Genomic DNA, 13,727 nt, shown 5'->3' with positions numbered 1-13,727 from the left:
AACCCTCACTTGGCCAGGGCTGCTGGGGGGGGATCTGGGGGGGTTCCAGCTCTTGCTGAAGCCTTGGGCCACGTGCGGGGCGAGGTGCGCGCTCCCCCGAAGCAGTGTAGCCCCTTACCTTACTCCCTGGGTGCTCTCAGGGCCCTGGGTAGAGTCATTGGGTGCTGGCACCCAGGGCCAGCCCTCGGGGTCCCTCCACGACGGCTGAGCCTGCGTCCCAGGCGGTGTGCTTGGGGACACTGCGCTCCCGGGCTGACACCCCGGATCTGATGTCGGTGCCCGAGGCGGCGTTGCGGGGCCGCAGTGCCACCCACCGGCCCCAGGCAAAACACCCCCCCCCAGACACCCCTCTGCCCCAGGGCAGGAGAAGGGACCCTCCGGACAGGGTGGGTGATGGGAATGGCTGGAGGGGAGTCAGGGGAGACCTGGCCCAGCCTAGGCTCAGCTGCCCCAAATATGCAGCTGTAGGTCACGATCCATGCTAGAGATGTAGCAAACGCTTTTAAAAACCTTTTCTGCAGACTGGAGGTGATGCACAGTCCCCGCCGCAGGGGCACGTCAGCCCTGCTGCACCTGCAGCAAGCTCCTGGCGTTGCAGCCTCTGCCATGCAGCACGGATGCCACGGCTCAGAGCCCAGCAGGTCATTTAGGGTGCAGGTTTAGCACCCAAAAAGGCCCATTGACTGCTGAAAATACATGCCAAACCCAGCGCTTTTCAAAGCTTTATGGCAACCGTGACAGTCCCACCGAGCATCCCCAGCCTTGGTGCAATCTGCTGCTGCTGCCTGCCTCATGTGCCTGCTGAAACAGCATCTTCCTCGCTAATGATGGAGAGAGATGTTTATTCACCTGTGGTCTCTCCATGGCTGCAGGCAGGCATTTATTTGACAGCTGCCATGCTCCTCTGGAGGTTTCCTGGCCGGCAGTGTGCAGGATGGTGCTGGCCCGGGGGGGTTGTTTAACAGAACATTTTCTATCTCACCTCAAATCAGGTCTGGGGCTCTGTTTCTCTCTCAGCGTCCCTTTGTGAGACCAGACAGGATCTCTGGAGATCCTGCAGCCTGGAAAGGGGCCAACAAGTGGGTTTTATTTAAGGAAGGACACGTGGCTACATGGAGAAATTTCAACCCAGGAAGAGTGAGGAGCTCTGTGAGATCGAGTGGCTTGGGTCTTGGGAACATGGTGGGGCCAGGAGGTTTGGGGAAAGGGCATTTGAGGCCTCTCGCTCCTGGTGACAGCATCTGCCAAGGCAGGAGCTCAGTCCAGGGAGGGTGAAGGATGCTCGTGCGGGTGAACAGGGCCAGGCTGCAGTGTAGTGACAGCAACTCCAACCCAAAGGGGACATGGCATCCCAGCACCTCTGGGAGAGCCCGTAAGGCACTTATCTTGCACTCTTCCTCACCTTCCTCCTCCATCTCCTCTCCATGGCCATGCCCAGAGCCTGGCTGCTTCACCAGGCAGAGAAAAAGCAGATTTTTCTCCCCCCCAGGAGGTATTTCCAGGCATTCCAGTTATTGGCAGGGTTTCTACCCTCTAGCAAGCCTGGTACCAAGTTATCTGGGTTTGTAGAGCAAACCAAACCTCTGACAAAGCAATGCTAGATTTCAGAGCAAGATTTTATTGGCAAAAACCTTGTTAGTCGCAGTCAAACGAGCCCCCAGTGAAGACAGGGGAGTCCCGTTGCTTGCAAACTGTCCTGTCCCTCTGGTGTGCAGCCCCTGGGACTGCTGGCATGGCAAGGATGGTGGGACACCTTCCCCAGCGCTGAGTGCGGCTGAAGCAACAGGCACGGGAGAAAGGGAAACATTTTAGAAGCTGTGGGGGGAACTGAGTCATGAGACCATCAGGGGACTCCTGTAGAAAGCTGTGGGGTTTTGTCTGTCTCTGTGTTTGCCTCTCCCACACCCGGAATGGCTCCTGGGGGCTGTGTTTAGGCATCTTTCCATAAGGGGGACAATTTTGTAAATCAATGAAGAAGGGGAAAATAGCCAGCAGTAAATCCCTTCAGCACTGAGGCTGCTTGCATTTTCATTGCAGTGCCAAATGAAAAATGTCCCGTGTCTTTTGTGAAATGATATTTGCATTTCCAACCCAGAAAAGGTAGAGAAGCCCTCTTCCCTTTGCCTAAAACACGGACCAAACTGCAAGGAGAGCTTTGGGCAGGTAAAACACCGTCACAGGGAGCCACAAGAGCCACCAACAGCTGGACAGGCAGAGCCTTTCCCAACAGCCGTCTGCACCACCCTCTGAGGATGCCAGACCCAGAACCTACAAAATCCTTTTTATTGTGTTTCTGGGACCGTAGCCATGGAGTAGCACCACCACCACCATCCTCGAGGAGGTATTTCCCCCCAGACGCTGTCCTCATCATGCGGTGAAGTCTTGGGTGGCCAGGTTGAAGACGTTGCTCTCCATGGATGATTGCCACTTGCCCCAGTTCCTCTTGATCTCAGCCTGGACCTGAACCAACACCGCGGACTGGTGCTGGCACCCAGGGACACCTGCCAGCACCCCTCGACAAGGGATTTGGGGTGCAAGGGGGTGGGGACCCCCATGCATGTCTGCATGCCCCTGTGTGGTTGTGTGCATGCACCCTTGGGGGTAGCTGTGTGCCCTCGTGTGGCTGTGGTGCCCAGGGGATTGGTTTTGGGGGGGGGGGACACTCACCTCCCCGTTCAGGAAGCAGTACAGCAGAGCCACTAGGAACCCCTGAAAAGGACAGAAAGAGCAAGTTTCACCCAAAGAAAGAGGCTGGACCCCTCTGTGCTCATCTGCTGCCTGCATTTAGCATCCTCCCACACCTCTCGCCCCATCCCATGGGCAGTAGGGCAGCAGTGCAAGTTTGCAAGTTGTTCACTGGACTACAACCCTTGTGCTTTGTCCCTAGTGGTTGAGGGGGGTGTCTGGGACACAGTCCCCTCCCTACAGAGTGCAAAGCCCCAGCAGCACATCCCAGGGGCTCCTGGTGTGATCTTGGGGTGGGATGCGATGGGTACGTGAGGACTCTGCCTACACCTCTCCCCCAGTTTGCACCTGGTAGGAGCCGAGGACCAGCTCGAAGTACAGCCGGGCATCCACACCGATGTGCTCAGGGAAGAGTGCGAACACCACGTAGTGTACCCCGAAGAGAGGGATGAGGAGCAGCGTGGACTTCGTCAGCCTCCTGCAGAGAGTGGTGTCATGAGTGGGGGTCTGGGTGCAAACGATGGTCCTGCTGCCCCATGAGACGAGATTTTCCCAAGAGCTTGGTCTTAACCCAAAACAGGTTTTCCATGAAAGGCAGGTCTTGGAGGCTCCAAGGATGGTCCTTCTCAGTGCAGCTCCAGGGAGGGGTCCCTGCTGCCCTGGGTCCCTTCAGAAACCCGAGTGAGGAGAGCTCCCCTTGCCCGAGTTAGCTCTTACATGTACTGCTGCTTGTAGTTTTTGCTAATGTCTGGGGACCGGATCTTCTGTGCTAACATCCTGGTGACGTTGAGGAAGATGAGGAAGTTCACCTGCCATGGGAAGGCAGGTGTCAGGCTCTGCACAGACCCCTGGTTGTGTCCCCCAGCCCTGGGGTGCTCAGGGGACATACTCACAAATATGGCCAGGAGGATAGGAGCCTTGATCACCCACCAGTACAGACTGGTGTAGTCATCCCAGCACCTACGGGAGAGGAGAAATGGCTCCTGCCACCCACTTGCACCCTTTTAGCCCAGGCCTTGACCTGCCACCCTCCCCAGCCCCCTGCCCCAGTTGCACAGCACCTCTTGCAACGGGGCCCCACTGTAGCATGGGCCCCACCAGAAAATAGAAATAGCATTAAAATAAAGTGCTGCCCCAGTTCTCCCCTCCTGAATCTCCTATGAAACAGGTTCATCCCCTGGGACTTGCATGGGGGACACATGGCCAAGCTGGCCTGGAGAAAGAAGAGAGGTGGCTGCTCTTACCCATGGTTGTCGTACTGCAGCCTGGTGACCACCCACACGCAGACTGTCAGCATGGGGACACCTGCAAGGACAGGACCCAGGCAGGGATGCAAAGTCACCCTAGGGCTCAGGGGAGCCCCTGCACCTCCCCTCCATCTCTTGCCCCCCAAAACACGTGTCTAGGTCAGGTCTGGGGCCCTGGAGGTGGCAGGAAGGTACAGTCTTTCCCCCTTCTCTGGGGTTTAAAAGGAGATGGTGCTGACTGATGGTGACGTGTCTGCTTGTGTGTCACCTCCTGGTCACCCTCCTGCCCAGCTGTGTGCTCTTACACCTAACCTGGGCACCTGGGATGGACATTTCCAGCCCTGGATGGGTGTGGGAAGAAGGAAAGATCTGTCTCTGTCCCATCCTGACCACATTCAGGATGGATTGGCAGCAGACGCTGCTGCAAAGGCTCTTTGGTCAGCAGTGGCAAGAATTTTCTCCTTTGAGGGACTTTGCACACATGCCATGAGGGCAAGGATCATGCTGCCAACCAGTGCCAGGGGCTGGCAGGAGCTGATGGGTGCCCCACAGAGCACAAGGCCATGCAGAGAGATGCTGGGGTGGGGGTCAGGCTGAGAGCAGCCATGGGGACCATTGTGCCTGTGGATGTCAGAGCGGGTGATCCCCAAAAGCGGTGCCTACCCCTGGTCTGTGTCAATGGAACCTTGCTGGAGGGAATCATGTGCTGGGGCCCGCACTCACCCCAGCCGATGAGGATGTACCACAAGATGTACCTCCTGTCAGAGGTGAAGGTGAGCAGCAGCAGGGTCTGCAGGTACATGCCTTCCACCAGCAGCCAGTAGAAGTTGGCCAAGACCGAGTACTGGAAGAAGGCGATGGCTACTTTGCAGTTCACCTGGGAGGAAAAGGAAGGGGAAGGCTCAGGAGTGCTGGCTGGCATCAGACCCTGTCTTGGGGGCACGGGGGATGGTCACCTTCCCCATCCACCCATTCGAGGAGACCTGTGATGGCCTTTCATTGCAGCCCCAGGTGTGCTGCACTGGTCCCACACGTCACCTGCAGCATTTTTTGCTGGGCTTCCACGACGTGGGTGGACGACCACCAGCTGTTATTGTAAGTTCTTTAGAAACCCGTGTCTGTGGTGCCCATAGTGTCATATCTGGGCTGCACGCAGAGGTTTCTGAGTCTACTGACACCCCCAAATCTGCACATCCAGCGGTGTGAGCTCTGTTTGCATGTACGTGGTGCTGCTGGGTTGTGCAGAGGTTTAGCCCTGCTGGGAGACTGTCTGAGAGCAGGGAGAGCTCTGAGGGCAGCACATGTCCTCTGCAGACAGTGCCCATGCAGAAATGTTGTTGTGAACCTCCTGAAGTCCACCCAAGCCAGCCTTTCCTCCCCAGGTTCAGCCTCCCTCTCTCTCTCCTCTTTGCCGTGCTAAATCCACGGCAAATCCACCTAGCCCATCCCCCCGATCAGCATGTGGTGCCCTCTCCTGCACCATGCCCAGGCTGGGACTCCATGACTTACTGTTGACATTGTGCAGTGGTCAATGGACTCGTCTGAGAAGAGGACGGCGTCCTTGATGAACACGGCGGCCCCACGCAGTATGAAGGAGGTGAAGAAGTGGATGTGGATAGAGTTCCTGGTGCAATGCAGCTTCCTATGGGAGGAAGAGATGCGCTGTGCCCCGGCAGGAGCAGAGAGAGCAGACAGGCAGAGAAGTTTCTCCTTTAGGAGCCGCTTCCCTGGCTAGACCCCAGCCCAAGGGACCATATGTTGGCGGTGGTCAAGCCCAAAGCCCTGGAGAAGGTTTTCCTGCTCTGAAATCATGAAGGACAGGGCTGTGCTGTGCTCGAGGTGGCTGCCCAGGGACAAGGTGTGCTGGGGAACATCCTCCAACCACCTGCGGAGAGCATCATTCTGCAGCACAGTGAGGTCTGCGAAAACAAAGCTTGAAAGGGCAACCTGAGGGTCTCAGGTCTGTGTGTCAGCAGGGAAGGACAACGATGCAGTTCGTCTCATACCTCCCTGGTTATCCGTGTTGGCAGGGACAGAGCCTGGCTGCTCCGAGGGGAGGAAGCCTGAGAGCAACCATCCTCTGCTGATCATTTCCCTGCCTTCCTCCAGCTGCAGCCCACGGAGCAGCCAGCACTGAGCCCTACCTGAAGCAGAGGAAGATGCCAATGGCCAGGAAGAGGGCTGCCAGGGATGTGGAGTAGCCGCAGGTGTAAAGAACTTTCATGGTGACAAAATAGCTTTTCTGGAAAGGAAAACACCAGTGGAGTGAAGGCAGCATGGGCTGGGAGGTGCTGGTCTGTGATGGGCAGGGAGGTGGCAGGGTGATGGCCCCAGCTCTTTCCCAGGCTGGGCTTGTTCCCAGCCAAGCTCGGATCCCTCCAGGTAGCCCAGCATAAGGAATGAGGGCAACAAGATGTCCCCAAGAGCATCTTCATGTTTCATTGCCCAGTGGCGTGGATCAGCGTGGGGTAGGGTGATTCTAGGGAGGTGCCCATGGCTCCGGGGACCCACTTGCCTTGGCCTCCGTGTTGTTATCACTGCCGATGGCCTCCAGCTCACAGGCATTGTGGTAGGGAGGGCTGGGGAAGCTCCATCCTGACTCAGTGCAGTTCCTCCGGATCAGCGCTGCAGCAACAATAAGGGACCTCACGAGAGCCATGGGCATCACCTCTGCATCAGCACCCCCAAGGTGTCCAGTCTGGGGATGGTACCCTGTTCTCCGGGATGGAGCCTCAGTCCCAGAACCAGCATCCCAGCTGTGACAGCAGCATGGTACCTGAATGGCCTGGCTGCCCCATCCCTCCCATCCAGGTGACATCTCTGCCCTCCGGTGCTGTGCCTGCAGGCGCCAGGGCACCTTAGGGCAGGATGTAACCATGAATCCTCACCGTGGGAGGCAACTAAGGCTAAAAAGGGGCTTTTACATCCTGTGAGGGCTTCATCAAGCCTCTCCTGAGTTGTTTCTGTCCTAAAGCAAAACATTTACCAACCCTCCATCGCCTTTTCAATTATGCCCAGCTGAGGATGTGCTCAGATGCCATGGGGACTGGTTGGGTGCTCTCCTTCACACTCCGCTGCCTCCAAGATGGATGGAGGCAGCAGCTCCCCCAGCAGCGGTGCAGCCCAAGGGGAGTACCTGGTCTTGAAATAATCATGATTTTATGCTGCATTTTTTATCTGCATGGCTTGGAGCACTACTGAGCAGGTCAGGAGCATTAGGCTGGTGTGTGGGTAGGGAAAGGAAGGCACTGACCAGCTGGGGGACTGTCCTGGTGTCACCCAGTTGGAGGATGAGGTCCCCACGTGCAGTACCCACAGGGGATGCTTGGTACTGGGTGATGAAAGGGTTTGGGGACTTTCCTGGTGTGGCAACACTCTACATCTCTGCTTTTGTCCGTCACCTGCTTGGATTGCAATATATGCCAAGCTTTTGGATGGGGCAGGAGCTGTGGGACCAGAGGGGAAGCGCTGGGGTGGCACGAGGATCCCGGGCAGGCAGGGGTGGGTGCAGCTTAGCCCTCAGACCCAGGGGATCCGTGGTCTGGGCTGGATTGGGAACACTGCACCTTTGGACTTCTTGAAGATGTGGAGGATGTCAGGGCAGGCGACAGCTCGGGACTGGCCCACGGGCACAGCTGACCAGCAGCTCACTCCATCCCACTCAGTCAGGCAGCCTGGGGAGGGACGGGACGGTTAGTGCCGCCGGGAAGGGACGTGCCAGGGGGACACACACAGCCCCCCATCCCCAGACACAGCCCACAGCAGGCACGGCTGCGCGAATGTAACGGGAGAGCAGAGAGCAGCCAGCCCAGCCGTCACCCGATCTACAGGGCCACGCTGTACCTCCTCAGGAATTAGGAGCATCCTGGCTCCAGTTCTGGGAACAACCTCCCCCAGTGCCCAGATCTCCTTTTAGCCCTCGGCAAGACGGGACTTGGTATTTCCTGGGGCTACATCAGACCCAGAGCTCCTGCGGGGACACCATGGGGGAAGAGGGTGCTGGAAGGGCTGGGACTTTCCTGGTGGCATCTAAAATAGTGCAGGTTTGTGCTGGGTGTCTGCACCCAGCAGCCATGGTGGCTGAGCTCTAGGCGTCTCTCCAGCCTGAAGGAGGATGGGAGAAAGCACTGCAAGACTTGCTGGAAAGCAGTTAGCTTAAACATCTTTTGCTTTTTTCTAGCACTAAGTCCATCTTTAAATGACTCTCTAATTGCCTTGGAAATGAGCACGGCCAAGCAGACGCGGGGCCTTGGAGAATCAGTGCTGCGCTATACCAAGATGAGACATATACATCACACTTCCCGGACAGCTCTCCTCCTTGCACACGTACGTTATTAACCTTGCAGATATACATTATTAACCTCGAGCCACATCTATTCCCAGCTGGAGAATGTGGACGCAGACAAATCTAATTGGTTTTCTCTGATTTTCAGTAAAGTGTTCTCTATGTATCTGGCCAGGTTTGGAGGGATTTGCAGGACTGTCATTGCCACCTCAGGGTATGTCTTGATTTTTGCTCTGGAGGATAGCTGAGCCGAGCACGGCACCTGGGAACATCACTGAGAGCCAGTTGCTTCATTTTTTGGGGTCTGAGCAAAACACCTGGCTGTGGCTGAATAGCAGAGCAGTCCTGCTGTATAAATGCATCTCTTGCTGTATGGACAAACTCTTCCAGCACGGTGAGAGCTGCAGGACCACCTGACCAGGAGCCAGAGGAGCAGCCCATGCCACAGGGGTTGAGCTGGGATTCATGCAGCTCTGCAGTGCATTCCCAGGGAATAAAGTCACCCCTCCACTTGGATGGGGAGAAAAGGTTTAAGTCCCCTTTCCCACTCTGCTTCCCTCGAAAAACCTCACATTTCTTAGAGCTACGCAAAACTCGAATAACTCTCCCATGGAGAAGAGGTGATGGAGGCAATTTCTGGGGTGGACAGGGGGAAAAAAACATGATCAAGGGAACTGGCAGTGTGCCTCACTGCCCACCTCGCAGGCAGAAGCTGTGCCTTCAGTGTCCCCACACTGTTGATCCCAAGGGGCTGCCACTTCCCCACGATGTCCCCTGTCCCTGGGCTCCCAGCTGGTGTAGTCTGGTAGCCCGAGGTGTTTGGTTGGGATAGACCCAAAGTGACCTGCTTTATTCCCATTTTCCCAGTAGAGGGCTGAAACATCCCTGGATCAACATTATCCTCAGGATGTTCTCCTTGATGTGGCCAAAAAAGAGCATTCTGTCCCTCAAAATGCTGTTTGATGGGAAGCTGCTCAGCGTTTCTACTGGTTGATCATACAGAGACCTGCCAGGGCTACCTCCTTATTTCTTGCTGCCCTAACTGGTATCTGGACTCCTCCAAAAGTGATCATTCCAGCTTCACCAGCAGGTTATTTCTTCCCACCTATTTCAGAGCAGTAAATGTTGTGAGCACAGGAGCAGACTGAAGTGAACGCACCGCAGCTGTGATCTCTAACCAGTTTTGGGGCCCCATGGCAGGTTCCCCAGTGGGATGCTGAAGCCTGAGGTCCCTGTCCTGTTCCTTTATGCTATATTGCCACCACCCAGGGCATCTGAGCCTTCCCCCCAAGCTGTCATGCTCTCCACGGGATGCTCCCCACGCTGGCACAAGCGAGTAAGGGGGAAGGGATAAATCCAGTTCAGGTGGGCAGCGGAGGCAGCAGTCAGGCAGGAAACCTGAGATTAAATACTGATTTTAATTCTGCATTCATTCTTCTTGGTTGTTTTCCTACAGCGAGATTCCTCCCCCCTGGCTGGCATGATCTAGGCTGCAAAATGGACCTTTTCCAATCAACTCGGCTTTTCTCTGCTGAGCTGGATGATACGTTATATCTCTGCACAGTTACTTAAGCAATTATGCACCTTAACATGCATTTATTGAGATGCTTAATTTTTACATTTGTATTAGATGAAACCCATTGAATGACGCATTTCTTATTCACTAGGTGATAATTTTTACCCAGAATTTGAGCCAAGCTGCTTTTGGATGGAAATTGAAATGCAATTACAAAAAAAATGGACAAAAGCAGCACTTCAAAACTATTTTTCTATTAGTTAATTGGTTTAAAAGTCCTGGATATGTAAAAATTAAGTTGCTCAGAACATGTTTAGCATTAAAACTAACTGAATTAGGAAAGCAAGAAGGCACAAAGTGGTGAAAAGTACCAAGCAAATACACTTGTGCTGATGGCCAGGGCTCTGCATCACCCATGCCCACAGCCCTGCCTGGCCCCAGAGCATCAGTGCAGGGAGGACAGGAGTGGGGCAGGGGGCATGGACCACACCATCATTGCCCAGTGCCATAAATCTGGGGGGACTCAGCCCCTGCAGTTGTTTGCATCCCTCAGCCCACCCACAGCCCCTGGCTGCAACCTCAGCCCCCATCTCTCCCTGCAGCAGCACTTTTCAGGGCTTCCCAGGGATGCTCCTTAGCCTTTGCCTTGGCTCTGCTCTCCATATTCCTGAAAGTACCTGCTTTTCTGAATCCATGTGCACTCTGCAACCCCCCTACCATGGTTCATCCCCCAAAGACCCCCTTAAGCAAATCCACCCCCCACCCCCACCCCCCCACCCCGCTCCTGAGGGAGATTAACTCCATGCAGGGCAGGCAGCTCACACTCACCCTGCTGCCTGGGGGGTCCAGACGGGGCTGGTGTTTGGCTTTCGCTCCTGATAATCTCCAGACATTCAGCTTCTTGCTCTTGGAAATAGAGGACGATGGAGCAGTCGGGGTGTGTTGCCTGCACCTTGGGAGTGGGGAAAGGGCAGACAGTAGGATGCCGAGCATTGAAAGACCCGAGCAGGCAGGGTACCAGCCAATATTCACTATTTCTGCAGCAGCCAGCCACAGGAGACCGTATCTATGTAACCCTATGCTGGACCCTGACATTTCCTTAGCTTTCTACTGTTTGCCTTGTAAACACCATAAAGAACCACTTCAATTATTTCTAATTCCCTCTGAAAGCATGTGATGCTTAAGGGCACAGCTCCTCCAAGATTTAAGTGCCAAGCAGAGGAGCTGAGCTTAAAGACCGAGGGGCTGACCCCATCAGCGAGGCAGAGGCGAGCACTTTCAAAGCCTGAACAAGGAAACCAAGTAATTAGAGATTTTTAAAAAACACCTATTTGGGCATGTCTAATCCTTCCCTTGATGGCTGGATTTTGCTCACATTCAGGCTGGTGTATTTTAAGTGGAGGCACTGACAACAGCTGTCAATTCGCCCAGCTCTTTGGGGAGATACTATGAAACGGGCACGCTGACCTCCTGAAGGTTTTTGGGTTCGCTAGCAGAAGTGCTGAGATACCAAGGAGTACGCCCTGACCCCACAGCTCCCAAAAATGCAAGGGATGTGGTGGCTCAGTGCCCTGGGATGGGGCTGCCTGGGAATCCCCACTTTGGGGGTTTGCCCCCTTGGCTTCCAACTGGAGAGCTGGGAGACTGAGGCTGAACCGAAAGCAGGCATGCTCATGCCCATGCCCATGGGGGGATGCGGTGGGGGCTGCAGCATCCAGATACAGGACATGTCAAGGGCAGGGTTTTTGGGCCAAGACATGGGATTGGGTTGGTGATGGGTTTAGGTGTGCGGACAGAGATATCAAAGCTGGAGAAATAAAGGGATGAGGGTGGGCAAGAGGACCCAAGGACTGGAGGGAAGTGTGGGTCATTAAAGCATCACTTGGCTGAGTCTTGTCCTTTCCTGCCCTCCAGCTCCTTTCCTGCTCCTCCAGCCCTGCCTGCTTTCCCTGCTCATTCCCCTTTCCCTCTTTCTTTCTTTCTTTTTCTTTCTTTCTTTCTTTCTTTCTTTCTTTCTTTTTCTTTCTTTCTTTCTTTTTCTTTCTTTCTTTTCTTTCTTTTTCTCTCTGTCTCTCTCTCTTTCTTTCTTTTTCTCTCTGTCTCTCTCTCTTTCTTTCTTTTTCTTTCTTTCTTTCTTTCTTTCTTTCTTTTTCTTTCTTTCTTTCTTTTTCTGTTCCTTCCTTCCTGTCATTCCCCTTCCCCTTCCCCCTTTTTCCTTTCAGATTTCCTTTTTCCCCTTCTTTTCCCTTTCCTTTTCCCATTCCTTTCCCCCATTCCCTTTCTTTTCCTTTTCTTTTCCTCTCCGTTATCCAAACCTTCTATGTTTGCTAAAGAACTTGCAGAGTGAAACAGTGCTGGGAGAAATCCTGAAGGCATCCAGAAGACCGCCGAGCCAGAGCCCACTCCCACCGGAGCCCCCTCCCACCGGAGCCGCTCGCGAGGGACCACCGAGGCGGTGTGACGGTGTCATCAGTTGAGGATGCTTTGCCAACGTGGCTGCCAGGCTCGCTGCACACCGCTCCGGCAGCACACCATGCCGTGTCCCCCCATTCCAGTGGGGGCTCGGAGCCAGCCACCCCCATGGCTCCGCCTGGGATGGGGAGCACCCCACGTGTGGTCCTTGCCCCCTGCACCCCCCAGCCACCGTAACCTCTGGGTGCTCCCCCAGGTCTCTGGGGCCTGGGCACCTTCGAGGTGTGTGGGATGATGTCAGCAAAGCCGGCGCCAGGACCAACGTGAGGACAGAGGGGACAGTCCCCGAGGCAGGGCAGAGCAGGGAGCAGGGATCCCCCCCCCCCCCCCCCCCTCGGGGATGGCCTGGAGCATCCCCCAGAGCTGACCCCGCGGGGGTTTGCCTGCCCTGGCTGCCCGAGCGGTGGTCCCAGCCCTGGGGAGTGCAGGGGGTCCTGGCATCGCCCACCCGCTCGGACAGCACGAGGGATGGGGACAGGGATGGCGAAGTGCCCCGAGCCCTGCCCAGCCCGTCCCCGGGGCTGGCCGGACCCTGCGGTGGCTGTCGCAGGCAGGGGACCACCGCCCCCGCTGCCCACCCTGTCCCCCCGCCCCCGCCCCCGTCCCCGGGGACACTTACCCGGAGCATCGGGAGTGCGAGCAGCAGGACCGGCAGCATGCAGGTGCCGGGGGGCTGCCATGGGCCCCCCATAGCTGGAGCCAGCCCCGTGCTGCCCTATCCACGGGTGGTCGGGTCAGTCCCCGAGGGGCCAGGGACACCCCAGCTCCCCCTGCATGGCCCTGCGGTGGGGGGGGGCCGCACCAGGACCCCGGCTCCAAAGGGGCGACCCAGCACCCACCTCCCCTTGACCCCTTCCCAGCCCCGTCCTCCTCCCGGACCCTTTCCTGCAGCGGGTGCTCAGTCCCGTTCGGGTGGTCCTGCCCGGCCGTGACCCCCTCCCCCTGCCTCGCTGTCCCCGCCCGGTGCCAATGGGCTCCGGCTCTGTGCGAGACTGAATGTCTCAGCCCCTGGATCTGGTAATATAGCAGGCTCCACCCCCCGCCCCCCCTTCCCCAAGCTGGGGGCTGGATGTGAGGAGCAGCACGGGAGGGGGACGACCCCCCCACCTGGCACTGCCCAGTCTGGCCACCCCCAGCCCCCAGCAACCCCCTAAACCTGCTCTGGGCAGGATCTGGGACCCCTCGGGTGGGCCCAGGGGGATGCCCAGGGGGGCCCGGAGCCCTCTCGCCTGCTCCTTGGATGCTGCTGAGCTGGGAAACTGCTGGCTAAAGGCTGTGGGAGATGGGGATGCCGCCGGGATGGGGTGCAGGGGGCACGCCAAGGGTCATGCTGCTCCCTGGTCAGCTCCAGGTGGCATCTGGGAACTAGAGGAAGGTAGAGAGCTCAAAGGAGATGTTGCGATGCTGGGATTGTGCATCCACACATTTACAAACACATGCCCTGACATGTGTGTGCATGGCTGGACACAGGCATGCACATAGGCTGGGGGCAGTGATGCTCCTTCAAGCCCTGCCTGCACAG

General features: G+C 56.5%; 1 protein-coding gene across 1 annotated transcript; it reads right to left on the bottom strand.

Moving 5' to 3' along the window:
* Positions 1–1,655: 1,655 nt before the first annotated feature.
* Positions 1,656–12,908, bottom strand: LOC130160115 (vasoactive intestinal polypeptide receptor 1-like). The gene is made up of 13 exons (XM_056362379.1): positions 12,825–12,908; positions 10,562–10,685; positions 7,499–7,606; positions 6,448–6,557; positions 6,077–6,174; positions 5,442–5,574; positions 4,656–4,809; positions 3,930–3,990; positions 3,579–3,645; positions 3,403–3,494; positions 3,034–3,163; positions 2,668–2,709; positions 1,656–2,460 (listed from the first exon to the last, which is right to left on the bottom strand). Exons 1-13 carry the CDS (start codon positions 12,894–12,896, stop codon positions 2,368–2,370), a joined length of 1,284 nt encoding a protein of 427 aa, XP_056218354.1. The 5' UTR covers positions 12,897–12,908; the 3' UTR covers positions 1,656–2,367.
* Between the last annotated feature and the right edge of the window lie 819 nt (positions 12,909–13,727).

This window comes from Falco biarmicus, chromosome 17 (genome assembly GCF_023638135.1).
Source record: "Falco biarmicus isolate bFalBia1 chromosome 17, bFalBia1.pri, whole genome shotgun sequence".
NCBI lineage: Eukaryota > Metazoa > Chordata > Aves > Falconiformes > Falconidae > Falco > Falco biarmicus.
The sequence above is the reverse complement of the archived record's forward strand: the minus strand, read 5'-3'. Positions and strand labels throughout refer to the sequence as shown.

Excerpts from the sequence above, each read along its gene's own strand:
- LOC130160115 (XM_056362379.1), bottom strand. The coding sequence starts at position 12,896 with ATGGGGGGCCCATGGCAGCCCCCCGGCACCTGCATGCTGCCGGTCCTG. Across the intron at positions 3,991-4,655 it reads GTACATCCTCATCGGCTGGG|GTGTCCCCATGCTGACAGTC; the intron begins GTGAGTGCGGGC and ends CTGTCCTTGCAG. Across the intron at positions 2,710-3,033 it reads TGGTCCTCGGCTCCTACCAG|GGGTTCCTAGTGGCTCTGCT; the intron begins GTGCAAACTGGG and ends TGTCCTTTTCAG.